Here is a 25,500-nt window from a genome sequence, read left to right on the forward strand (position 1 = left end):
ACTTCGTTTCTAGCCAATGGTTTTATGAACGGGGTATAAACTGGCCAATAGTTGACATTATAACAAAAAATAAGGCGGTACTTCCTATGGTTTTCCTTCGTATTCGTTACTCACATGGCAACACATTTCGACAAACAAGGCACATGACGACAAACAAGTTTTGAGTTTCAGCGCAGATTCCAACAGTGGAGAACAATCGAGTACAAGACATATATCTCTATTGATTTCTGTTGATAGACATTCAGAAAAGTCATGAAAATCGAGGAGGTGAAAAGCACCACGAAAACTCAGCGCATTGCGTCTCACAGTCATGTGAAGGGACTCGGATTAGACGAGGCCGGCAATGCTAAGCAGAGTGCGTCAGGTCTTGTGGGACAGGAGACTGCGAGAGAGGTAAAGCTACTGTAGCTAGCTCTAGCTATGGGAACTTGGGAACTCCTATTCAGTTAAACGTTTACTATCATCTAGTTAAGTGGTCTTCAACCCTGGTCCTCACGGCTCACGGTCCTGCATGTTTTTTTCCCGGTTCCAGCACACCTGATTCAAATTAATGGCTCGTTATCAAGCTGCAGAAGCCATGCAAACTAATGCTTTCCCCCCCAACAACATTTAGGTTCCCTGTTATAGGCTAACTGCAATTGAACATGTGCAGTTTCCAACTTCGAAAATTACCGGAGTTTTACAACCCTAGTTGTAGTCCTATATCCCTATACATGTGTGTCTTAATTCATTTCAGTTTGTGCCATCGTTAGAGCTGTTACGAACGTCAACAATTAGTTATTCGTTAGCTTTATATTGTTAATAATTCTATGCAGTTCTTGCTTACTGTAGTTGCGGTAATTATAATATAATCACTTTGTCACCAGGCTTGCGGTATTATTGTAGAACTGATCCGCTCAAAGAAGATGGCAGGCAGGGCAGTGTTGCTCGCTGGGCCACCTGGAACAGGAAAGGTACGGCACAAGATCAGATTGTTCATTGCTCACAATGTCCCTCGTTTGTTCCCTGATTCTCACATACATTTGATTTTAACGTGACCTTCTCCCCCAATACTTCAACCCTTTCTCCCCATTTCAGACAGCAATGGCCTTGGCCATGGCACAGGAGCTGGGTAACAAGGTGCCTTTCTGCCCCATGGTTGGAAGTGAGGTTTACTCTTCTGAGATCAAGAAAACTGAGGTGCTGATGGAGAACTTCAGGAGAGCGATAGGTGAGTAACTGTTCTCACACACAGGGAAGATGGGGTGCATGGAGATCATTCAAATTTGCAATATTTTAATTATGAATGCACCAAAATTTGAATTTTTGGCCGAAACCGAGCATAATGAAGCACTTGGCCAAAAACAGAAGATTTTTTGTTGTAAAAGGGGATTTGAATGTCAGTGCTGACACTGGGAAGGAAGGCTTGAGTGGGGGAGAAGGAGTTTGTCTGGTTGTTGACGTTAGCTGTCATAGGGTAGGAAATGGAGCTTGGGTTGACAGAGGGTCGGTCATCAACACTCTTGCCCCACCCCCAGGAGAGAATAGGTGCGTGTTAGAGGTAGGGAGTGGGGGTACATTCTCAGGATGTCAACACGCCGTCTGATAAGAGCAGCCTGAATGACAACCTCCCCCTCTAGAGCATGACTCACCCCCCACCAGACCAGGACCAGGCCTGACACACCACCTGTGGCCCACTCAGAGGCAAGAGTATCCAAAACAAGAGCTACAGTGTGGTCATGTTATATAGAGAGAATGCATATTATAGTAAATGTATATATGCTATCATGTGTGTGCCATGGCCTCCTGTAGGCCTGCGTATCAAGGAGACTAAGGAGGTATATGAGGGCGAAGTGACGGAGCTGACCCCCTGTGAGACAGAGAACCCAATGGGAGGCTACGGTAAGACCATCAGCCACGTCATCATTGGCCTGAAGACGGGCAAGGGCACTAAGCAACTCAAGGTCAGTCTGGGGCATATACAGTTTTCATTGAGGGTTGAAGCATAGAATATAGGCCGACTGGTTAAACTAATCCTGTCATACTGAGCTAAACTGGGTATTGTATCACAGTAGTATTTTTATACAGTAGTTTTTCAAGATTTTGTATAGTATTGTGCATATATTGTACATTTGTATAATGTGTTGTGGTAATATAATTTATGTATTATATTATGTATGGAGATGTGTATGATATCATGAAGTCCTTGCCAATAACCCAGGCCTAATGGTGTTCTGTAGCTGGATCCCAGTATCTATGAGAGTCTCCAGAAGGAGCGAGTGGAGGTGGGAGATGTCATCTACATAGAAGCCAACAGCGGAGCTGTCAAGGTACCCCTGCATTTCTGCAAGCCATTACACAACCCACTGTCAAACGCACACATTCAACTATGTACGTCTTTGTGATACACACACAGAAAAATTGCTTAGGAACTGTAGTTGCATTATGTGGGCATAGGCATATGGACTGTGTACTCTTCAAGATTCTGTCATTGAAGTTCCAGTACACTTTTCAGATAACGAGTTCTTTGTCCTGTGCCTGTCCTTCTCAGTCCTTCGTACCAGCTCTGTTTCATCTCCATCAGCCCTCCGTGACGGCTGTGTTTCATCTTTCTACTGTACGCTCCCTCATTCCTGCAGCCCTCCACAGCGCGTCCCTATTCCCCCTTTATCTGTCAATCTCTCCCCCCTCCCTGCAATCCCTCTGTTCCAGCACAGGGCCTCGTGGCCTGTGTTGACCGTGTGTCGAGGGCTGCTTTAATCAGTGCAGGTGGGCTTAGGGGCAGTGGGGCTACATTTGTTGCTGTTGACAGCCCCCTAAGGAGCCCCCTTCACACATGCTTTGATCCCTCTGCCCCTTGCCCTCTCCTCCTACTTCAGCAGGCACAGACTGTACTAATACACCTGCTTTCCCTCCCTCCCTCCCCCTTCTCTTCTCTTTTTTTTTTTCCATTCCAAAGTTATCAGACCACCATCATTTTTCCTGACAGGATGGTAGTTGACATCTCTGTGCTCTTTTGAACCCTTTCCTCCCTCTTGTGTGAGTACAGAGACAAGGTCGTTGTGACACCTTCGCTACCGAGTTTGACCTTGAGGCAGAAGAGTATGTACCGCTGCCCAAAGGCGACGTACACAAGAAGAAAGAGATCATTCAAGATGTTACTTTACATGACCTGGACATTGCAAATGCTCGACCCCAGGTACACATCCACTGGCATGCCTCGGCCTCACCTGGGCTTTTAATGCAAACCATTTTTCTACAAGTTTCATACACGCATATAGTTATTTAAATTGTTTCCTCAGGGAGGCCAGGACATCTTGTCCATGATGGGACAACTGATGAAGCCCAAGAAGACAGAAATCACAGGTAAAAAAAAAATATATATATGTCTAATGTCACACACCACAGGACTGTGCCACGTAACTACAATGGGTTTCCTGACCTGATCCCTGGCGCCTGATTGGCTCTCTCCTCCCAGATAAGCTACGTACGGAGATCAACAAGGTGGTGAACCGGTACATCGACCAGGGGGTGGCTGAGCTGGTCCCTGGTGTGCTGTTTGTAGACGAGGTTCACATGCTTGACATCGAGTGTTTCACCTACCTGCACCGAGCCCTCGAGAGCACCATCGCCCCCATTGTCGTCTTTGCATCCAACAGGGGCAACTGCCTCATAAGGTATGCGTGTTATAGAGACGCACCATTCAGTCATTGTATTTGGCTGTATTTGACTGTCTCTTTTCTGCTTGGTGTCCAGGGGGACAGAAGACATAAGCTCTCCTCATGGGATTCCTCTGGACCTGTTGGACAGAGTTATGATCATTCGTACCATGCTTTACACACTGCAGGAGATGAAGCAGGTGTGTGTGTGTGTGTGTATGTGTTTGTCACATTGCTGGTTTTACAGTGTCAGCATATTATTTGGACATCATTTTGATTTCCTTTCCTGTAGATCATCAAGATCCGTGCTCAAACTGAGGGGATTAATATCAGCGATGAAGCACTCAGCCACTTGGCAGAGATCGGCAACAAGACCACCCTCAGGTATATCTGATACAGACCTACATGTATCCTGTGTGTGCATGCATGTCGCACAGCTGTGTGCGCGTACTGACCTCTGACCTCTCGTGTCCCAGGTATGCCGTGCAGCTGATGACCCCAGCCAATCTTCTGGGGCGTGTTCAGGGTAAGGAAGGTGTGGAGAGGGAGCAGATTGAGGAGATCAATGAGCTCTTCTATGATGCCAAGTCCTCTGCAAAGATCCTCCAGGACCAGCAGCATAAATATATGAAATGATCTGTGGAATCTCTCCAGTGGCATGTTTTTACTGGTCACTAGTTGTGATGTTTATTTAAAATTTAATAGCCTTCCCTTTGGTACCCATTATTTCCATATAATTTTGTTTTGTTCGCCCTGTCATTTCTGTTGAATGCCAGTTGGTAAGTTCTCCCATCTGTGCCTTGTTGACATAAATTGTTCAATATTGGAATATAATTTGACGCATCCAAGATAATACATGTTGGCTGCCATAAAACACATTGTTAAACTTCACTTTGTATTAACTACTTAGACTTGCATTACTGTCAAAGGATTAAACTGCGAAATGTTGGTGTTATAGATATACTTGTTTTGTGTAAGATGAGTAAAGAGAGCATTTTTTACATTTGTAATCTTGAGTATTTGTTATATGTGCATCCAAGAGGTAATAATTGGTTTGTGGAATGTGAGACTCGGATGTCCCTATGACTCATAGCTAGATTAAAGGTGCTTGGTTTATTTTATTTTTCCCTCGATGAGACACAGATGGCAAAGTACACACACCATTCATTCAAGTAGGATCACATATACTCATGTTTAAACAGACTGATAAAAGGGCTGACTACACTTTTTCAAGTTCAAGTACAGAATTATGAGCTCTGACATATATTTAGTACTGATACCTGAAAAATCTACTTGAAGTAATGTAGTAACATTGTACTTCCCATCTCTGATGAAACACACTAGAGTCTAGGTCATGGAGTAGAAGAAAGATGACCATGTAACTATCCTAATTTAAAGTCTGTAAAGCAAACAAAAAAAGCTAACCCTTTCACCTGCTTTTGCCGTAGCGGTATTTGACAGTTGAGAGGCAATTGTCTTTGAAGCTCTAAAATGTTTTTATTACATTTGTCGAGTTTGACATTTACAGATAAGGCTAATAAAAAGACAATGCCACATAGCAAGGAAAGGGGATTTTTTTACTACAACTAAAATCCTAGATGTTTTCTGTCTAAATACTTGGGAGTAATGTAATAACTGTTCCAGCTGCAGGAGATCACGTCATTCCTAAATGACATAGAAGAGAATGGAACATCCTGAGAACAAACAGAACCAGAGAAATAGGGGAGGAGCCCCCAGACTGAGTCATCCTTTGGGCCTGCAATAGAATTATAGTCCTCTAGAGATTTATAGCCTGGGCGGATTGCTCTAGTTTGTTGGATTGGACTAGGCAGAGCAGCAGTAGGAAAGTTAAGATAGGGAAAGACTTTGGACCACAACCTCTACAACAACTTGACAGCCAGCATGTCTCAGGTGAGAATACTACAGTTTGGCAGATGGTAAAAGCATGATCTCTTGGTTCGTAGGAAACTACTGGGGCAACACAACATATCTTTTGATATTTTACTATCTGCTGTGAATTTCAGCCAGATGAGGGAGAGGAGAGCCGACCAGAGGTAAGAGAAGAAGATCTCGTTGAAGCAAAGGATAAGCTAGGTCTCAAAGGGGAGGTGAAGAGCAAGACCTTTGAAGTGATGGAAGAGTGTGGTAAGTTGTGAGCATATGTTCTCAACATGGCATTGAAGTTTAGGGATTAATCTTGTGTGAATGGGTCTTATCGTTTTCGTTTTGGAAAAGCTCTGCTGACAAATACAGCATTGTATGTAAAAAAATGCTCTACAGTGAGACTTATCAAACTGAATTTTCCATTCCATATACAGAACTCCGGATAGTCGAGAGATGAGGGGGGTGATTCTCAGAGCTCTGTCAAACAGAATGCCCCCATCTCTCGCCTCCTGCCTGACAAATCACTGTTTATACTGTGCATAACCATTGTGTTACAGAGCTCTTGGTTTCTGCCTGATTTACTGTGCGAGGCTGATGGTTCTTGTTGTGTGGGCCGTTTCAGAGCGTGTTGGGAAGGCCGCCCCGTCAGTGTTCAGTGGAGTGAGGTCAGGGGCCGAGACTGCCTTCAACAAACCACCCACTCGACCGATCCGAAAGTAGAAGAAGCCTTCTGGGATCATCTTTAGATTTATCACTTGCTTCTAGGTCTGTACAAACTAGCCACTTGTACTGTTTGCCTTGCGACCTGGATATATGAGATAACTGTGATGGTCTAATAAAAAATCAAATGTAAATCAGTGTACAGTAGATCCTGATGAATGGCTCCATTGACAAGAAACTAACAGAACTTATTTTTTCCTTTTTGAAAAAGACTAACAAGCAGAGAACATTTGCAACAACAAAAACATCTGAAAACAAAAAACTCTACTTATTGTGACCAGGATGTTTCAGACAAGGGATCTTGACAGCTCACACACACACACACACACACCTCAGTTGGCAAAGTGCTGGTATAAGGCCAGTTTGACCGTTCCAATAAGATGGCACAATTTGATGGCAGGGTCAAAAACAGGTCTGATATACGGTATACCTGATGTCTGAATTACAAAACTAAACGCCTCAGGAAAAAAAAAATCTGACAAACAGTAAAATAATAACAAAAAACATTAGTAAAATGTGTAAAAGATTAAAAAAAAAATCTTTTTACTTATATTTAATAGCAAGCAACAAGAGAAGTACACGATGGAAGCAGGGAAGCTGGAAATCCATTCAAATGTGTACAATTATACATAGGCCTAAATGTTAGAAACCCAAACTATCATTTTCAATGCCATCTAGTAATCAAATGTTGAAATTGTTTTAGAAATGAGAAAAGTTGACATAATTTGCCACTATCTCTAAATCAGTGAATCACATGGATCTATACCCATGGGTATACAGCCATATGAACATATACAAAATGTACTGTACGAAGAGCCATCCACCGACCATTTGGATACTTGGAATGCTTTAAAGAGCAAAGCACGGTTCTTGCTTCACCCCTTGCAGTTTTTACTTACACATCTTAAGTGATGGAAGTCTGTTCTTCCCATTGCAGGGAAGATTTATGTCTGCTTCTTTCTGTACCGGGGCAGAAGCTGAGTCTGGACAAACTGAACAAGTTGAGTCTCTGTAAGGAGGACAGTGACAAGCACACCCAGAAGACATCCTGCTCCAACAGCAATGTGGACCAGCCTCAGCATCCACCCTCCATCACAGCAGAAAGCACCCTAGAACAGGAGGCACAGAGAGGACGACAGCATGAGTGCAGGGAATACAATTGGATCATTCTGAATGTATATGAAACAATTTTAATCAATCTAAAGTTTTTAACAACGCGAGGTAACTATTGTCTTTGGCAAATACAAAGACTAGCGCTAGATGAAAGAATATTGACAGACTTGAGAATAACTGGTCAGTAAAATAAGTCAGCAATGAGGCAAAAGAGAGAAGGATATGTGCAGGTACCTCAGAGAGGGTAGTGAGGGCTGCACTAAGAGCCAGAGCGAGCAGCAGGGCTGGGGAGGGCTGGAGGCCACGCAGGGGGGTCCAAGGGCTCTGCTGGAAGTAGCGGTGGATGTAGACGAGGCTGTGCAGGATACGGAGGCCCATGTTTAAACAGTTGGCCAGGATGAAGCCAATCCCCCCTGCCCACCATGTCAGCATGTAGGACAAGAACAGGAAGGAGACTGAGAGGGCTAGCATCACCAGGTTATACCTGTGGGTCAGACAGACAGCTGGGGTCAGACAGTGTGAGTGATTAGGGTCTCATACTGTGTAGGAAATCACAGAACCCTATGTATGTCTGTTTGTGTTTGTTCTTACCTGTCTACCTCTTCTTGGCTCATGGCAGCAAAGACAAAGCACTCAGTCACTCCATTGATAGCGAGCAGAAGTACATATGAGCTGAAACATCGTAAAAGACTGGGCCCTTCAACAACAGAAAAATACATACAAACACTGCCATCAACAACACTAGAAACATACGTCATCATAGTGTAACTTAATAAGCATTAGTAAATCACTTCTGTGGCACACACGTATGATGTTGTCATCTCACCTGTTCCACTGCTGAGCAGGGAGCCCCCATAAATGTCCAAAGCAAGTTCAGAGTAGGCATATCCAAACACTGTGATGATCAGACCAATCACAAGCACCAACTTCAAAAGAGATTCCAGAACCTCAGCCACGATAGCAACATCCTCCTGCAGACAAATCAGTGAGCAGGATCATATGATCTGATATAAGCTGACCAGGGTCAGAACTAGCACTGCACAATGGAAACATCCCAAGTATCTGATTGGCCGTCTCCACCACTCTGACCTGCTTCTGACTCTTCACATCCCGCCCTCGCACCAGAACTTTGGCAAAAAAGACATAGAAGCTCTCCTCGATGGGCAGGAAGATGAAGCGGGCCACCATGGAGCCCAGGTTGTTGACAATGTCGTATATACCCTGATCCCCAAAACTAAGCACGTTCAGGAAGGTCATGACATATCTCTCTCCCTCCGTCAGGATCTGCTTCAGGAAGGACTGCTTGAAGAAGCTCCACGTCAGCTTGGCCAGGGTCCAGTCCACCCACGGCTACAAACACACACAAAAACAGCACAGTAGTATGACCAAACATTGGGTAGCTATTTAACGCATATAAGACAAACACGAAGTAGCCCAAGCTGTAAGATATTGGATGACATGAACAAAGTGACATTTTTCTTGTGGAAAACATTACCTCTTCATTCACCCTGGAAGGCAGCAGGTCTCCAATGCAGCGAAGGGGGAAGGCCTTCCTTTGGGCTTCACCAGACCCCAGAAAATGCAGGAAGTAGCCAAAGTAGCACAAGACAAGGAACCCTGTGTACACCAGCTAGGAGTTGACAGGAGATAGATCAGTACAAAATCCACATCCACAACATTCTGCTGAACTTCAAGTGTTAGACTACTCTGTACCTGAGCCATAGAGAAGATGTACAGGCCCCACTGAGGGGCAGATACCACCAGAACCACTGTCAGAACACACTTAGCGATCATCGCCAGGCTCTCTGCCACCACCTTCAGTCTGACAAACAAGTGTGCTTGAGCCAGGACCCAGAGCGGTTCAGCCAGCAGCTCCTGCACAGCAGCCAGGGCAAAAAGCCCCACAGCAGGGCTATAGTGTGGTATGGCCTGGGGGTCTGGCACTTCCAGGAGCCATAGCCAAACACACACAAGCAGGGACCCCCACAGAACACCCAAAGGCAACCTGGGAGATTCAAATACAATGGAAAACATGTACACATACCAGTTCAGAGCAAAAAGGTTAAACTTTTGAGGTTTTGTTTTTGGTATACATCTCAGTAGTCAATGGTGACACAAACTCACGTCAGCCATAGCAGGTTGATGACCTGTCTCCAGTTAGGATCTGTTCCAGATCCACTGAGACATGCTTTCCTGAATGCCTCTCTGGACAAGAATACCAGCGTGGAGTACAGCAGTGTTAGCCTACACATACACATAACACACATAAACACACAGTATTGTATTGTTTTTTAGCAAGTTAAGTCATCTCAGAATCACAGCAGCTGTAAGTCTACACATTATGACATCTTACCTTACATTAACAACACCAATGAGCTCTTTGGAAACAAAACGAAGGGTAAACGCATTCAGCAAGAAGGTGAGCACACGAAACATCACCTGAAACATCATTTGGAAATGTAAGCACAAACACAATACAGATCGACATACATTGTTTTTAAGACCCTTGATAATGCCAGTCAAGACTCAAAAGTAGTTTCTGTCACGATATCACCTTGTATCAACTGTCAGACAGAACTAAGTTCAAGTAATTGAATTAGAACGTTAGGTTTACCTGTAGCAATACATTGTATGAAGCAAGAGTGGATGCATCCTTCAACACGTCTTGGGACTTCATTGTCCTGTGTAAAGTCCTGTATGACACAACTAAGTGGCAAGCTGGTATAAACACCAAGTCATCTCAACAAACCCGTGTTTTACATCGCGAAGTTGAAATCCGGCATTTTCACTCATGTCTCTTACACACTAACCGCACTTCCGTATACATCTTATACGTATCCGTTATACGTCATTGACACTAAAAGTAATGGTCCACCAGAGGGCGATCTTATCTTACTTTGATTCACAAGATTCAGTTGAGACCCGTAGCTGCAGATCATGTATAAATATGACCCCCATTGTTTATTTGTAGGTCTCTAGGTCATAGTTACGCTTATTTAATTCATCAAAGCTCCATAACTACTTTGAAAAGTTTATTGTGCCGGGACATTTCAGAAAGATTGACTTCAGACATTGGAATGATTTTTTTTATAAGATTTAAAAGATGGAGACGGTAAAAAAGCACATAATTAAAGCGCACCAAAATATACACGTTAAATCAATATACATATATATCTATACAGCATGTCAATAGGTCCCTTTCCAATGTTTAGCATCGCAAACAGTACGCAAATCATTCAAATAATAAATGTCTATAAATGAGATATTTCACAACAGGAATATAATAGCCTACCTAACTAGACAGACCACTGTGCTTGTATTTTGTTCACTGTGTAGTGAACCTGTAGTTGCTCTGTCTGAATTTTCTGAATTTACTTAACACTAGATGGCACACAAACCAGTAAACCACACATTTTTATAAATCTTTCTTATTGACCGAGAAAGGTTCTTCATGCGACATAACCAAAAGCAATGATTCAGTCAAATAATTCATTTGTAGGAGAGATGGTGAATGTTGGTGTGAGGTCTTTGGACCTGCAAGCAGATAACTCAAACAAACCTAAACACCTTCATCCACACACACTAAAGTGCTCCATTCACTGGAAGGGCCAGACATCCCTTGTGATGGTACTATACTGTTGTCAATGAGTGTATCCCACATTTAAGGTTCCAGGTGTCAAAACAGGAGCCATCTTAACAATCAGAATTCAGTTCTATTTTTAGGCAGGGTTTTACTGCAAAGGAATGGGAGAAAATCGGAGGCTCCTTGTGTTGGCTCTTCAAACTGGTGAGTGTCATAACAATGACCAAAAATTTAGGTGGCAATTAATAGAATCATCTACATACAGCTCACAAACACCTAGACACACTAGCATGCATTTATAAACTATTTATTTGTACAAAGGACAATTCCTGTAAGTTATACTCTTGTGATTTCTACGTACCAGAGAATGACTGTTTGTGCTTAACTACAGAACAGGCACACAAAATACTGAACATGGTACCGCTCACTCACTTGCAGGTTTGATCACGTGACAGAACAGACACCTTGACGAACAGACCCTAAAACAGTACTAATTAAACCCTGGTTTCACCTCTCCCCTTTGACCTCTGGGATGTCAGTGCCCAGGGTGGAGACTGGTATGAAGGTCTGCTCCTCACTTTTCCAGAAGGTGCTCCATCTCAGGGTTGATGAAGGAGAAGCCGGCGAAAGCTGATTGGTCCATGGAATCAATGAAGTTTTTGTCGCTGTGAGAGAGGCGGGGCTTCTCACTAAGGAATTCACGATCAAAGTTGCTGCAGTCGTTGGGGGCTTTCTGTAATGGGTGTAAAGGTTAGTCAAGTAACACTGTACACCTTTTTCCTCTATACTATCTTGACAGACAGATTTATAAGACTCTTACCACTTTTGGTCTAAAGGGGGGTTCCACCTCCCTCCTTTCCAAGGCCGACCAGTCGATGTTTTTGAACAGGGGCTGTACGCGGACATTTCCCACAATGCCTAGCCGGCGAGTGGGGTCCCTCTCAAACAACTGCATGAGTAGAGAAGACAAACACAATCAACGATGCTAGCTCAGTTCAGAGAGACAGGTATATTTTATATTTGGAGTAGGGTACAGTACAAACCCTTTCCATCAAGTCCTTGGCCTCCTTGGTGATCCAGCGGGGGAAGTGGGGTGTATCCATCCTGATGGACTCAAACAGCTCATCCTCATCATCACCATGGAAAGGTGACTGGCCAATCAGCATCTCATAGAGCAGCACTCCGAAAGACCACCAGTCCACTGAGAAGGAGTATTTTTGTCCAAGCAGGATCTAATGAGAGATGGCATCATAAACACACATCCCAACAAATTGATTATTTGATTAACATATTAGCCGGGTAAACCTAGAGGGTCTCTGAAATAAAGGACGAAAAAAAGTATTGCCAAAATGTAAACATCGGTAATTGTATTAACAACAAATCCCATTTGGTAAACCATGTCTGCTACAAGATCCACATCACGCTGTTCAGTCACGTAGCTAGACTAACCTGTTAGCATTTATCAATCAGAGCAAATCATAACATCAGTTCAATATTTGTTGTGTACCTCCGGAGCGATGTAGTCTGGAGTCCCACAGAAAGTGGTGGCCCTGTTGTCTCCAAACACGTTCTCCTTACACATGCCAAAGTCTGCTATTTTGATGTGTCCCTCCTGATCCAACATCACATTATCCAACTTCAGATCTCTGACAGCAGAAAGATAAAAAGGAAGTGATGACTGAGTTGTTTGTTTTTATCATGATCAGTTTATGTGTGTGTGTGTGCTTGCATGTGTTGTTCATGCCCTACCTGTAGATGATCCCCTTGGAATGTAGAAACTGTAGGCCACAAACAATCTCAGCGGAGTAGAATCTTGAAAGGGGAAGAGGGAGGAGAGAATAAGGTAAACATATCCTGATCTAAAACTTGTTTTGCGGGAGGGCAGTGTTTTTCCAAGGTGGTGTAGGAGGTGATGAATGCAGTCTCTGTGGGCTGTGCTGTGTGTTCATGTGATGCCTACAGCAGAAAAAAAACTAATGGTGTCAAATGGAAAATAGAGAATAACACACTCAATATATGTTCCCACCTAGGTTTCCTTCAACTAGCTTAATTTCAGCTTTCTCTTTCTTCCATTGATGGACCCATAGCAGCCCTATTGCTGATGCAGGGCAATCAAACCCTTAATATGTTTAATAGAGAAGCAACAATACAATGTTCAAGATAAATAACCAACTTAAAAGAGTTTGTGATAATCAGCAATGCTTTTACACAGACTTGTATTGAAGAAGTTACATCCTGGCTTTGCAAATTGCTCTGAAAGTATTCAAGCCCATAGAGAGTGTAACTTTCTTTATTTTCACACAGTATTAATTATTGAAGTGGACATTTGTATGGAGAGGTATTGTGAGGACAGGTGAACAATGCTATCCTGTTGAGATACCTGAGACCACTGAGCAGCGACCAATGGCAGCCAAGCAGCCTTAGCTTAGTTGTAAGCCTATCACTGGCTTCCTTCTTTTATCATCTCTGAAAGGCGAAACAGATTGGCTCCAGAAAGCAGGGGACGATGTACCCATGTAGCTGAGGATTCAATGGGCTTCACTGAATGACTGACTGACTGATTTACTGACAGATTGATTGACTGGTTGATAAGATACATGGCTTTGTCCAGCCTGACCTGTTTTCTAACTCTCACTCACCACTAATGATTACTAAGTCATTATCAAATGTCTGGGTAAATCCTAGTATAGGTTCTAATGATACTGAATGTACAGTACATATGCTCTTACACAAACAGTTGTTTAAGGTTCAGACAAACTCTCCCACCTAGGCAGGATGAGGGAACTCAGACACAGGGAGTTACATTGTTAGTAATGGAGTATAAATGGAGAGTATAAATGGGATGTGTTTTCCCCTCTGGTGGTAGTGTGAGGTTTGGGGCCTGTCGGATGATAGTGGGTTCAGAGGTAGCAGCAGATCAACAGGCCCTTTGTGCTGTGATAGTGGGCTCATTGGAAACTCATTGGTTCAGACTCTGGCCAGGGAAAACTATTGCATAACCAGGAAACCAAACCCAGGAAAGACTTTCCACTCTGGGCTGCCAGCTTCTCGTGGAGAATCCACACGTGCACACATAAATGCACACACACAGTACATGCACGAATACTCATGCACAGAATGTGGTTAAAAATTAATACTCCCAGCTGGATAGAGTGTCACTGGCTTGGCAGCAGTGTAGTAGTCCTGTCATCTTACCTGTTCTCAACACAGAGTGTTAGGATGGGAGCTTTGTAACTCAGTTCAACTAATACTAGACAGTTTAACCCATTTTAACGAGTCAAACTACTTGAACGAGTCAAACTACTTGAAAAGTTAGGTTTCCCCAGTCTCTGGTTTAGAGAAGGGTGGAAATGATGTCATGTTTGTGTTGACAACCCTGTTTAGTGACTGATGAAGTGATGTCACACACACATACACCCTCACCCACTCGTATTACCCTCTCCTTACAAGGACAGTCTATTGCTTTGACCAATGGAAAGAGACCAATGTATAATATACTGCCAGAACTGTGCGAATCTGTTTTCCATCAAAACATCCATGGGTCTGAGTTTGTGCGTCTGTTTTTGTGTGAGTGGAATGTTAGTGTATTTGTCTGTGGAATGTGTATGCATATGCGTGTGTGTGAGTGTGTGTGTCAATTTGCCTGTCAGTCTGTGGCTGATTCTACTCACGTGGCTCTGTAAAGGTCAAAGCGACCCTTCTCTTGAATGTGAAACATCAGGTCTCCTCCATTCAGGTACTCCATCACAAAGAACAGATGCTCCTGTCACAAGCAGGACATTTGCATTACTACAGTGGCCTTCCACATATGTAAATCATATCAGTATGTGGTTTGCAAAGAATAATAGGAAATCAAAAGACAACAAAAGACAATAGATGTGCAGACCACACAGTAAAGTTACCCTGATTAAGGCATTGACGTATAGCTCTATAAGTCTATTGTATTTAAGGTATTCACTGTCACTCTATGAGTGTGTTTATGTGCGTGTGCGAGCATGTGCGCATGTGAGTTACCTTAGTCTGGAAGGTAGAGAACAAGTGGGTGAGGAAGGGGTTGTCCCAGGCCAGAGCTAAAACTCTCTTCTCCACCATGGTGCACTCCACATCATCATCCATCAAAACCACATCTTTCTTCAGAGCTTTGACTGCAAAGTACTCTCCACTGCCCTTTAACTCTGCCAGCAGGACCTACGAAGGCAGGGGAGCAGGAGAGGTGAGGATTGTTAGTAATCTTGTCCTCTTACAGATGCCAGAAAGCAAATTTATGTTATCATGGCAATGCCTACCTTGCCAAAGCTTCCCTTGCCCAGAACCTTGTGTAGGATGAAGTTGTCCACGTTGATGTGGGTCAGATGGGTGAAACGAGTCGGCGGCAGGGGGCTGGAGCCCTCCCACAGCCTGCCATAAGGGGTGCCGTCTACAAGAGCAAACATCCTCATCAACACACACAAAAATGCACGCACACGCACACACAAACACAAACACACACATACACACTGACCGTTGACATCCAGAGCAACCAAGTTCCTTGAGACCTCCTCATAGACTCCTATATCTGGCAGGTTTGGCTGGTTTGGGTCTGAGCGCCTTGTGGATTTCTGTGAATGGACAGCAGAAATACGACAAGAGAAATATACCTTAGAGAAAGAGAGAGCTAAATAAGCAGAGGTATATCAAATATACAGTACAACAGACTGTTTAACGGATCTGATTATACTGCAGTGAATCAATGAATGAGAACATGAGGAGCACATTAGCCTTGTGTCCTTAAACACACAAGAGGAGGCAGCTCAGCTTTCTGGTGCCACACAGCCTGGCCTGACTCGGGAGTCGCCCAGACACACGTCTGGCCACAGACACACACACACATTACAAATACACACACACGCACACAACCTCATGCTGACACACAAACACATGCTGACACACAGACACATGCTGACACAAACGTTAAGGTTACCAACCTGGGTGACTTGTGTCAGAGCTTCAGCTAGTAGCTTCTGGTTGATCCCACAGAGGTTTGCTACTTTATCCTGACACTTGTGATGGACATTCATTGCACAGTCTAGGAGAGAATTGAGTAACTTGGTTATAGACATACACACTTTCACATGGAGAAGAATCAAAACACCCACATTCACATACACACAGAGCTTGTTCCCTACCTTCACATTTGAGCCCCTGTTTGACCAGGCCCCACAGAAGGCTCCCACAGTGGTCACAGAAGGTGGGGCTCATGTAGTTGTGGTTCTTGAAGCGGTGCGGCATGTCGATCTTGAAGCGCTCCTTCTGGAACTGTGAACATACATACGAGGGAATGTACCACACATGTATTGAAAGTTTCCTGAAGGTTTCTCCAGAGAAAACTCTCAACCTGGTTGAATAAGTACTGGGGTAAAAGAGCAGGAGCCTGGACAGAACCTGGTCCAACGTACCACAGTGTCCCGACTGTTGGCCGCTGTGCCCGTGCATCTTCCAATGATTTTGTCTATACATTTCTTATGGATGGCTGCATTGCATTCTGGAAAATATAAGGTGAACACAAATTCATACACTCCACATCTGACAGCTGATCAACAAATCATAAAACCTATATAACTGTGTTTACAGTTCTTATTTTCCATTTGAGGGGAAATATGGTCAAATTGTCATACTTATTTATTTTTTTGTGAATGTCATGGTGCTGGTTTCATCCACTTACGTCGGCATTTGTAGCCTTGCTTGTTGAGTCCCCTGTGGAGGACACAGAAGAGGAAGGGAGAGCTCAGGGCTGTGATCATGCCCTCCAGATCAGGATGGACTGCTGACAATAATGGCCTTGCTATCTTGATTAGAATGGTAATGAATGCCATTGGATGCAAAGGGGTGGTTTATATGCTCACAGAACTGTACAGAAACCAGCTTCACACTTTCATACACACACACACCTCCGATAATCTATTGCTGTTGCTGGTAACCCATTTTTACATAAAAAACCTCAAGGTCAACCAATATTTAAAAGGGTTCAGCATATTGTTAGATAGTACTGCTAGTCAGAATTACTAGTCGGAAATGCACATTTGAAATGCTTTCCTGTCATTTAAAATGACAAAAATGCTAGCATTTGATTGAGTCTAACTGAGTTTATTTCTGCTAAACTATATAGGAATTCTGATCGGCTCAGGCTCCAACACCCCAAGAGAGACACAAGTGGAGATACAATGGTATCTACATAAAACATGAGCTCATCACCCCAGCGTGTCCACACACAATTACACACACCCGGTGTAGAGGACAAACTGACCAAACAAACTCTCGGCAGACAGAGCAGAAAGTGGGCTGTCTGAAGAAGGTGGCGATAAACTCGTGGTTCTTAATGGAGTGGATCTTAGCCTGTTTGATGGCCCCTCGTCTCCGGTTGATGGTGGGTCCTTCCTCCTCCTTCACAGACTGCTTACTCTCTACCAAGAGGCACACATGAAGAGAAGAGACAGGCTCTCGGTTTATTTGTTTGGAAAAAAATAAGCTAGTCCCTCTACTTTCTCTCTCTCTCTCTCTCTCTCTCTCTCTCTCTCTCTCTCTCTCTCTCTCTCTCACACACTCTCCCTCCCTCTCTCTCTCTCTCTCTCTCTCTCTCCCTCCCTCTCTCTCTCGCCCTTTCTCTCTCTCTCTCTCTTTCTCTCTTACATACACATACACACTAACACATTCGGTGGAATGCAGTCTGTTCTCTCCTGATCCGTCTATGGATCAGGAGATCATGAAGATGAAGAAATCATTACACCCCACCTGGATCAGCTCCTTCCAAGAAGTACTGCACTGCCATCATCACCTTCCCCGAAGGCTGAAGATCCACCTGAATGCACGCACAGTAGATTGTCGAGACCAACCCCTCCAAACACTTCCATTCAAACGCAAAGCGCCTTTACAACCCCACTAACACAGATCTGTATCACTTCTGTGTCGCACTTCCCTGCGCCTTACCCAGAATTCAGCTCGTCCATTGGCCTTCTTGCAGCGCTCGGCGAGGACCGACACTCCTACTGTGACCTCAGCCAGAGGCTCCTCTGCCGTCCTCATCAGCAGCACCTGCAGCACACGGCCCTCGTAGATGTGGGCGTCGAAACTGGACTTCCAGGCTGGGTACATGGTGGGCTTCCTCTGGACCAGGGTCTTACCCCTCTCTGGAGGGTGGGGGTATGAGTTATCTAATGGCATGGCCCCTTTGGAATTAGCGTCATGCCATAAACATACTGTGTATGCATGAACAGTCTATACAGCACAATCCATATCCTCACCAGTGGTGAGAGCCTCCTTCATCTTGATGGCACAGAAGGGGGGGTCAGCCAGGGGAGATAGAACGCCCAGGTCGTAGGAGTTGAAGCCGATCCGCAAGAAGGGCGCCATGGTGACCAGTCCCTGCGCCACCTGTTCAATGAGACCAGAATGTTACCCCAGTCACATATATTGACATGTCAATTTGATTACTGCTGAATACACATGGCGAAGTACCATGATTCAGTGAAATCGCCATCTGTACTCTGTAAGTGACACACAAAAGAACACGTTTACACACAAGCTTCAGTCACATGTACTCTATATGCACAATACATACGCATCAATAATGTCCTACTAATATTACTGTTTAGGTAGTTGCTTTTTATACAGACAGCCTAAAGAACTTGAAAAGCTTCTCTAATTAGAAATAAAAGAAATAACACAAAAAACGTGGTTCTCAGTTAAAGAAAGTCCTTTGATTGAAAGAGAGTCCGATGATTGAGAGTCCTGTGATTGAGAGTCCTGTGATTGAGAGGCCTGTGATCGGCCAATTGAGTAACAGAGTGTGTGAGTAAGAACGCACGAGTGCCCTTCCCACAAGTCACCTACTGTACACAAGTAAAACTTGGACAGTTATTTGGTCTCACTGCAGAACAGCATTTTAAATACGTTTCAAATAAGGAGAAGTAAAATTGCATTGAAATTCAGGCATGACATACTGATTGAGGTAAGGTTAAACATATATTTTATGTTTATTGTAGGTTAAGTCATTCATAATGTAAACCCCACCCATATACATTAGCAACCAGGTCATTGTAGCACCTCTGTCAAGAATGCCTAGTTATCTACCTGTGTGTGTGTGTGTGTGTGTGTGTGTGTGTGTGTGTGTGTGTGTGTGTGTGTGTGTGTGTGTGTGTGCACAGCTCTGTGCCAAGCATTGGTGGAGAATTATTACAAAACACATACACTCACACACAGACACAACAGGACATAAGCAAGCAACATCTTTACTCAAACTCTACCGCTATTTCTGAACTCCTATGTGCAACAGTATGACAGTGATGTTGAGAAACGAGAAGCCATCTCTTCAACCCTTCCTGCAGTAAAGTATGTTGTTCACCACTGTGAGTGGAGCTGCAGAAGTAAAGGTATTTCCCTGCGTTCCTGACAGCCAGCGAGCCCCGACATGTCCAGACACCAATACCCCAGACAGGTCCTCTACATGCCTCACTTCCAAACTTCCAAACTCACAAACACCAACTACAAGGGCAGAAAAAAAGTACACAAACAGAAGAAAGTAACATTTTGCACATGATAGCGATAGAGGGTTATATAAGAGAAATAAAAATGAAGTGATGCTTGTCAGTACGTGTAAAAGCAAAGTCGATAGAGGTTCACGCCCGTAGCCCTGAGCTGTGATGCTTTTGTTATCTAATCAATAATAACCTCACTGTTGTTGGTATTAGTGTGTGTGTGTGAGTGTGTGCACAGTGGTGGGGGTGGAGAAGGGAAGCATTGAGATTGATAAGATCATCAGTGTTCTACTTTAAGTCCCTCCGTTACTGTAGCCTACCTCTCCATCACTTCCTCAGAAGCACACACAGATATAGTGATGGTACCATTTATGGTAACACAGAAAAAGTGTGTTGTTGTCAAGGTGTGTTTACTGTGACTGATCCAGCTAAAACGCTTTAAGACCCAGAAACATTCATATGAGAAACATGCAACCAGATAAAATAGGTCGTTACTGAATAGTATGTGTGTGTGTATGCATGACTGAGTCTATGTTTTGATGCACCAATGTTTTTAGACACAATCTGTTTTCACAATTTAGCCACACACACACATTCTAAACATAGAAACACAAACAGACAGGGAGAATGCTCAAATCTGTCCTATTTCATTTAATGTCCTGTATGCGTAGAAACAACTATAAATGACTGAGATAACTAAATTAATGAGATGGTGGATCGTGTGTGTGTCTGTTAATGAGAGAGACTGAGAAAGAGAGAGAGAGAGACTGAGCGATAGAATGAGATAAAACAGGAACAGTGTAGTAACGACTGCCTGTCAGAGACTTGTGCTGTAATACTGCAATGGGCAATCTGAACTGACCCCAATGGCTACTGATGCCCGGCCCTCTCAGCTGCTAGCTCCATGTGACCAGCTTCTCCTGGGTATTTCTTGGTTATGTTCAAACTGTGCAGCCACTGAACATATCTTTAAGGCATGTAAAAATGGACAAGCCTTTGTAGATAATAGTAGATAATACATATCCTAACACAAACACATGGACTCTCTCTCATTCACACACATCACAAATCATATTGCAAAGGAGGATGTGTCAGTGTCAGTATGTTGATGATCAACATCCTTAACAACTGTCCGAGTAGGCCTACATGAATGCAATAGGATGTGGTAAATCATTTCAGTTAGCTGCAGTAAGATACATTGTGACTCATAGTGCAGTTATAACTTGGTTTTCCCTTCCAATCAACCTAGTTTACTGTATAAGCCTATATTGAACCTAAATCGACGAAATATGCCAATTCATAGGCATATTTTTAAATAGGCTATTTATGCTCTAAACTGTGTCATAATAATCTGTAGACCACGTCGCTCTTCCCAAAATCTATATCTTTCATGTCAAAATAAACCAGTATAGGAGATTGCTGAAAGGTAGGCTAGACTAGGATATTTTGTTCAACTGTCACGTTGACTTTACCGAGTTAATTTCACCAATTAAACTGTGACCGGAACAGTGGTGCGGTGATTTTAACTGTGTTTGATAACACAATGTCAAAATGTGAATGAAAATAAATTGTATCCATTTGTTTAAATAAGTGCATCATACTAGTAAACCAACAAATGCATGATGGTCCATATATTGTGATATTAACTATAGGCCGACTATATCCACATATGTAGCTTCAAGTTGCGGATATCAGAACAGAACAGTCTTACGACGTCCCTTACATAGGGATACATTTATATTCAATTTATTTGTAGGCAGTCCAGATTGTGGAGCCTGGACATAGACATAGTCAACTGCAAGTTATTTTAACTGAGAAGATAGCTACTTGCCGTTATATTTCCTTGAATACAAAAAACATAGAGGCCATCATAATTTGTCCAAAACTTTTGAGAATGTTTGCGAATAGCAGGGACCGAATTTTTTAGTTGTAGTCATAATTTAGAACTATTTAACGGTTTCACGTTAAAGTACGTGTGATTCACTTACCTCGACTTGAAAACTTGTATTTTCTTGTTACCGTATGCTTGTCGTGGTCGGTCTCTTCCTCCCGTTTCTCGTTCTGTGATTCCTTCGATTGAGGAAGTACTTGCGCGCTCTAGCTTCTCCGCAAACTGTGTGACGTCGACCAGGTACAGACACACAATGAAACACACACATACACACACTGCATTGCGGACGCACTTTAAGCTATTTAGCAACAATAAGTGTAGGTGTCCCCATTTTGTGTACATTTTGACAAAGTAGACGTGTCTTTGATCTTACTGTCTCTGTAGTTTTTGAATAGACGACTTGGGTGAGTGCTCATGAGGACGATGAAGCAGGTTCACAAAGCATAGTCAGACACTTCGCCAACAGTTGCTATATATCTAAATCTTTCTGATGTACACACTCTTTTACTTCCTTCATCTCTGGGTTAGATTAAAACATTGTTCTAAGAATGGGTCTCAACCTACAGCTGATAACTCTGGTACAGGATCTATCCTGATTGCCTAATGTATGAAAAGACATGGGTTTTACACACAGCAAAGTGTGTGTGTGTGTGTGTGTGTGTGTGTGTGTTCGGAGGATGGGATTGTAGAGTTGGTTTGCGGGGGTAGTCTGAGTTTGGGCAGCGCTGTGTGGCTGTGGAGGTGGCAGATTTGGATCCTGCAGCTGCTGGTTCTGTCTCCAGGCTAAACTGGCTCTAGCCCTCCACATTACTCATCTCTGCCCAACATTTCAGCAACATGCCTGCTAAACGCATCCCCTACACAAATACTCACATATGCTATCACCATCACCCACTGTGTACCAGTTAAGTTGTATCTAATTAGTTATTAATTAAGTAATCCAATATAATTTCACAGAACAGACACACTGGTGTGTAGGTGAGGATGTTTTTGTTGGGCTGAAAGTCAAAACTGCTGAATACAGGTGTGTCCCTGTTCTACCCTGATAATACCCTTTCAGGAGTTACATAACAGGGAGATCCTGACTCATGACAGAACTAGGGAACTCCTTACCTGACAGGATTTTCCACTTTTGTGATTGTGTTTGTACGTTTGCCTTTGTATGCAGCACCTGTGTACTCCTGTAGGGCATCTCACACAGATTCTGCCAACCTCTCTAACTACATAGACCAACTGGCATGCATACTGTACAGTTCAACACAGCTTACTCCCCAGTTCCCAGTTCTCATAAGTGTGTTACGTAAATTATTGTCTGGAGTGCCCCAACTTCTTGTCATGAACAAATAGTAACATTTAGGATGTGGAGATTACATGAATGTATTGTCATAGTCATTTGCACTTTACTCTATTCTCTCACCCAGCTGTGAGCTAATGACAAGGGGAACATGCCACTGTGTGTGTGTGTGTGTGTGTGTGTGTGTGTGTGTGTGTGTGTGTGTGTGTGTGTGTGTGTGTGTGTGTGTGTGTGTGTGTGTGTGTGTGTGTGTGTGTGTGTGTGCGTGTGTGCGTGTGTGCGTGTGTGTGTGTGTGTGTGTGTGTGCGTGCGGGTGGGTGGGTGTGTGAGAGAGAGGTACAGAGAGGTTCGTGGTTGTGGGTATAATATTCATGATGTACAAATTCCACTGACACTGCCTCCTCTGGCTTTGTGTATTGTAGTTGTGTTTTCTGTGTGTAGTCCAATACTGTCTTTGAGAGCACAGCACAACCTCTCTTTAAAATGTAGAAGTCAATCTCTTGATAAACACGAGATTAGAGAGTGAGACAGCAAAAAAGAGGGAGAGAATGAGGAAGAGCATAACCTGCCATGCTGCAGCGAGCAATGGGACTGTACAATATTATGAAAGCCAAACCAATCCTTTCCTCTTCTACACCCAGCCTACACCTGGGGCGCCTGCCCTTGTAGCTCTGTGTAATGGCTTCTGTCAGCCCCATCCATTTGTTTATGTTTCCTTGTCTGCAGACTGGGATAGAGACTGGTGACAACAGAGGAGGTAGACTCTAGGCACAGACTGGAAACTATGACACACATTCTTTGTATGGATACCAGTGAGTAAGAAGTTAAAAGTGTGGCTTTTCCTCTCTATCTTTGCTGTTTAATGGAGAGAGAAAGAGGAACGATTTAGAGGGAAGAGGGAGGGAGGGGAATAGGTGTAACATTGACTTGTCAGTGTGGGGTATGCAGACTTGGAAAATGAGGCCATAACAGCTTGTCCCTCTCCTCTCCCGCCCTCCTCTACACCTGCTTTTCTTTTCTTCCTCTTCCAGTTCTCCGTCCTCTACTGCATTGCGGAGAAGCATTAGACAAGGTGCAGTCCTGGAAATGTCAAACCAATGTCATTAGGACATTCTTCTATTCCTCTTTGTCTCTCACACAGCTGTCCCATATCCCACCTCAATGACTGCCCCAAGTCTTTTCAAAGGAAACAAACTTCCTTCTACAGCCCATGCCCAATTTTTTTTTACATGAAACAGATGATTTTGCTGAGTGAATACCTGACTAGTTACTAGTTTCCTTGCTACTTCATACCTGGGGCATTTGTTGTGTGTACAGTTGTGGCCATAAGTTTTGGCAATGACAAATGTTGTGTTTTGCTAAGTTTGCTGGTTCAGTATTTGAGGAAAATGTTTTCACATACAATAAGGCACATTTCATATTTTTTTAAGCATTTTTGGGGTGAACATTTTCAATATATGCAAATAGTCCCCTCTTTTACAGCAGTCAATCTGCTCTTAAAATCCAATCAGAATGATAGAGTGATTTCACCTGGCTAGAACTAGTTCACACTTTCCCCTGTGCTGATGATATGACTTACTGAAATTATGTTAGCAGTCATTTTATGCCAAGGCCCAGCAAGCTTTGCAAACACAAAATGTATGTTTCTCCCAATACTTTTGGCCACGGCGTGTGTGAAAGTACATTGTGTATGTGTGCACATTAGTTCTGACACAGCTGCATGTTCATGCCATCCTACTGTTGTAGCCTATCCTCCCACCATCAACCCTCTCACCCTAAAGCCAGCACTCCACACTCCCTTGATAATGAGAACACACAAGGCAGAAATGAAAGGCAGAGTTCAGCTGACATTCCTCCTCTGCTCCATTCTTTATCTTTACTTTTCCTTGCTTGTACCTAAATTGATCTTGTAGCTCAAGTTACTGTCTTCGTCTATGCTATTTTGTTATATTGTATCCCAAGTCCCTATTGAAAGACACAATAGATTGAATTTGTGGGGGAAACACAATCATGATAATGATGTGGATGGTATAAACAGACAGATACAACAGTGACCTAGGAGAGGACTGGGCAGATGAGATGACATTGCATATTGCATAATGGTATTGATATTCTACTGGGTAAAAAAGGCTAATAAACAAAACTCTCAACCACCTTCAAATGAACTTGGTCTCATTACAGTGCTTTCTCTGTTTATCATCAGCATGTGCTGTCTACTGCCAAGCAAATCCTCGGGGCTGTAAATACTGACTGAAGTATAGCGTTAGCATCAGCAGCAGCCATTAACACAGCCAAGATAAAAAGCATTGATGGCTAATGAGGACAATTCACACAAGATGACAGAGACGTAGCCCTGAGGAGCAGGTGCAGATATCAGGGGAGGGAAGGCTTCCTTCAGGGTACACCGTGTGTGGGTGCAGGATTGGCCCACTGTAATAATGACCATCAGTTAGTTACGGTAGAATCAAACTGAGTTCTAAATAGTAGTCCACAATATGTCAGAACTATAGAAATCTTACAATTAAATGTTTTTTTTGTTTACATGGATGGACATGGTGGGGTAAGAGAGAAACAGAGAGGTCTGGGAGGGACCGACAGAAGGAGAGCAGAGAATGATAAATGATCTATCCTATGTAGGACGAGGTGTCTGCAACTTTCAGGAGCTCCATAAAACAAACTTTCTCCCCATCTCTATTCTGGGTCAGCTAGCCCCAGGGGACACTAAGAAACAGAGCAGCCCTGCCCTCTTCTCTGCCCTCCTCTCTGGTCTGTATGTGTGTGGGGAAGGTGGGGGTCTACAGTAGCAGTAGTGTAGCTGTGTAGCCAACAGAGCACTAAGACACCATAAAACATAATCACCAAGATCC

At 43.5% G+C, this 25,500-nt stretch overlaps 4 protein-coding genes across 4 annotated transcripts; 2 read left to right on the top strand and 2 right to left on the bottom strand.

Annotated features, from left to right (window-relative positions):
* The first annotated feature begins 123 nt into the window (after positions 1–123).
* On the top strand, positions 124–4,639 carry ruvbl1 (RuvB-like AAA ATPase 1). The gene is made up of 11 exons (XM_067239808.1): positions 124–393; positions 867–953; positions 1,078–1,210; positions 1,792–1,943; positions 2,220–2,309; positions 3,029–3,178; positions 3,282–3,345; positions 3,458–3,656; positions 3,736–3,838; positions 3,931–4,022; positions 4,115–4,639. Exons 1-11 carry the CDS (start codon positions 253–255, stop codon positions 4,272–4,274), a joined length of 1,371 nt encoding a protein of 456 aa, XP_067095909.1. The 5' UTR covers positions 124–252; the 3' UTR covers positions 4,275–4,639.
* Positions 4,640–5,422: 783 nt separating this feature from the next.
* Positions 5,423–6,376, top strand: mustn1a (musculoskeletal, embryonic nuclear protein 1a). The gene is made up of 3 exons (XM_067239823.1): positions 5,423–5,549; positions 5,663–5,783; positions 6,145–6,376. Exons 1-3 carry the CDS (start codon positions 5,541–5,543, stop codon positions 6,240–6,242), a joined length of 228 nt encoding a protein of 75 aa, XP_067095924.1. The 5' UTR covers positions 5,423–5,540; the 3' UTR covers positions 6,243–6,376.
* A 430-nt stretch (positions 6,377–6,806) lies between these two features.
* On the bottom strand, positions 6,807–10,143 carry rft1 (RFT1 homolog). Its single transcript, XM_067240961.1, has 10 exons — positions 9,970–10,143; positions 9,709–9,794; positions 9,480–9,599; positions 9,069–9,360; positions 8,851–8,985; positions 8,445–8,705; positions 8,182–8,326; positions 7,947–8,052; positions 7,590–7,839; positions 6,807–7,351 (listed from the first exon to the last, which is right to left on the bottom strand). Exons 1-10 carry the CDS (start codon positions 10,030–10,032, stop codon positions 7,187–7,189), a joined length of 1,623 nt encoding a protein of 540 aa, XP_067097062.1. The 5' UTR covers positions 10,033–10,143; the 3' UTR covers positions 6,807–7,186.
* A 237-nt stretch (positions 10,144–10,380) lies between these two features.
* On the bottom strand, positions 10,381–21,550 carry prkcda (protein kinase C, delta a). The gene is made up of 18 exons (XM_067229422.1): positions 21,437–21,550; positions 18,216–18,345; positions 17,902–18,101; positions 17,707–17,773; positions 17,222–17,378; positions 16,640–16,671; positions 16,374–16,459; positions 16,104–16,233; positions 15,903–16,003; positions 15,440–15,536; positions 15,225–15,355; positions 14,953–15,126; positions 14,610–14,701; positions 12,688–12,750; positions 12,446–12,584; positions 11,982–12,170; positions 11,759–11,887; positions 10,381–11,671 (listed from the first exon to the last, which is right to left on the bottom strand). The coding sequence occupies exons 2-18, from the start codon at positions 18,322–18,324 to the stop codon at positions 11,513–11,515; spliced, it is 2,055 nt and encodes a 684-aa protein (XP_067085523.1). The 5' UTR covers positions 18,325–18,345; positions 21,437–21,550; the 3' UTR covers positions 10,381–11,512.
* Between the last annotated feature and the right edge of the window lie 3,950 nt (positions 21,551–25,500).

The sequence above is a fragment of the Osmerus mordax genome, chromosome 1 (assembly GCF_038355195.1).
Source record: "Osmerus mordax isolate fOsmMor3 chromosome 1, fOsmMor3.pri, whole genome shotgun sequence".
NCBI lineage: Eukaryota > Metazoa > Chordata > Actinopteri > Osmeriformes > Osmeridae > Osmerus > Osmerus mordax.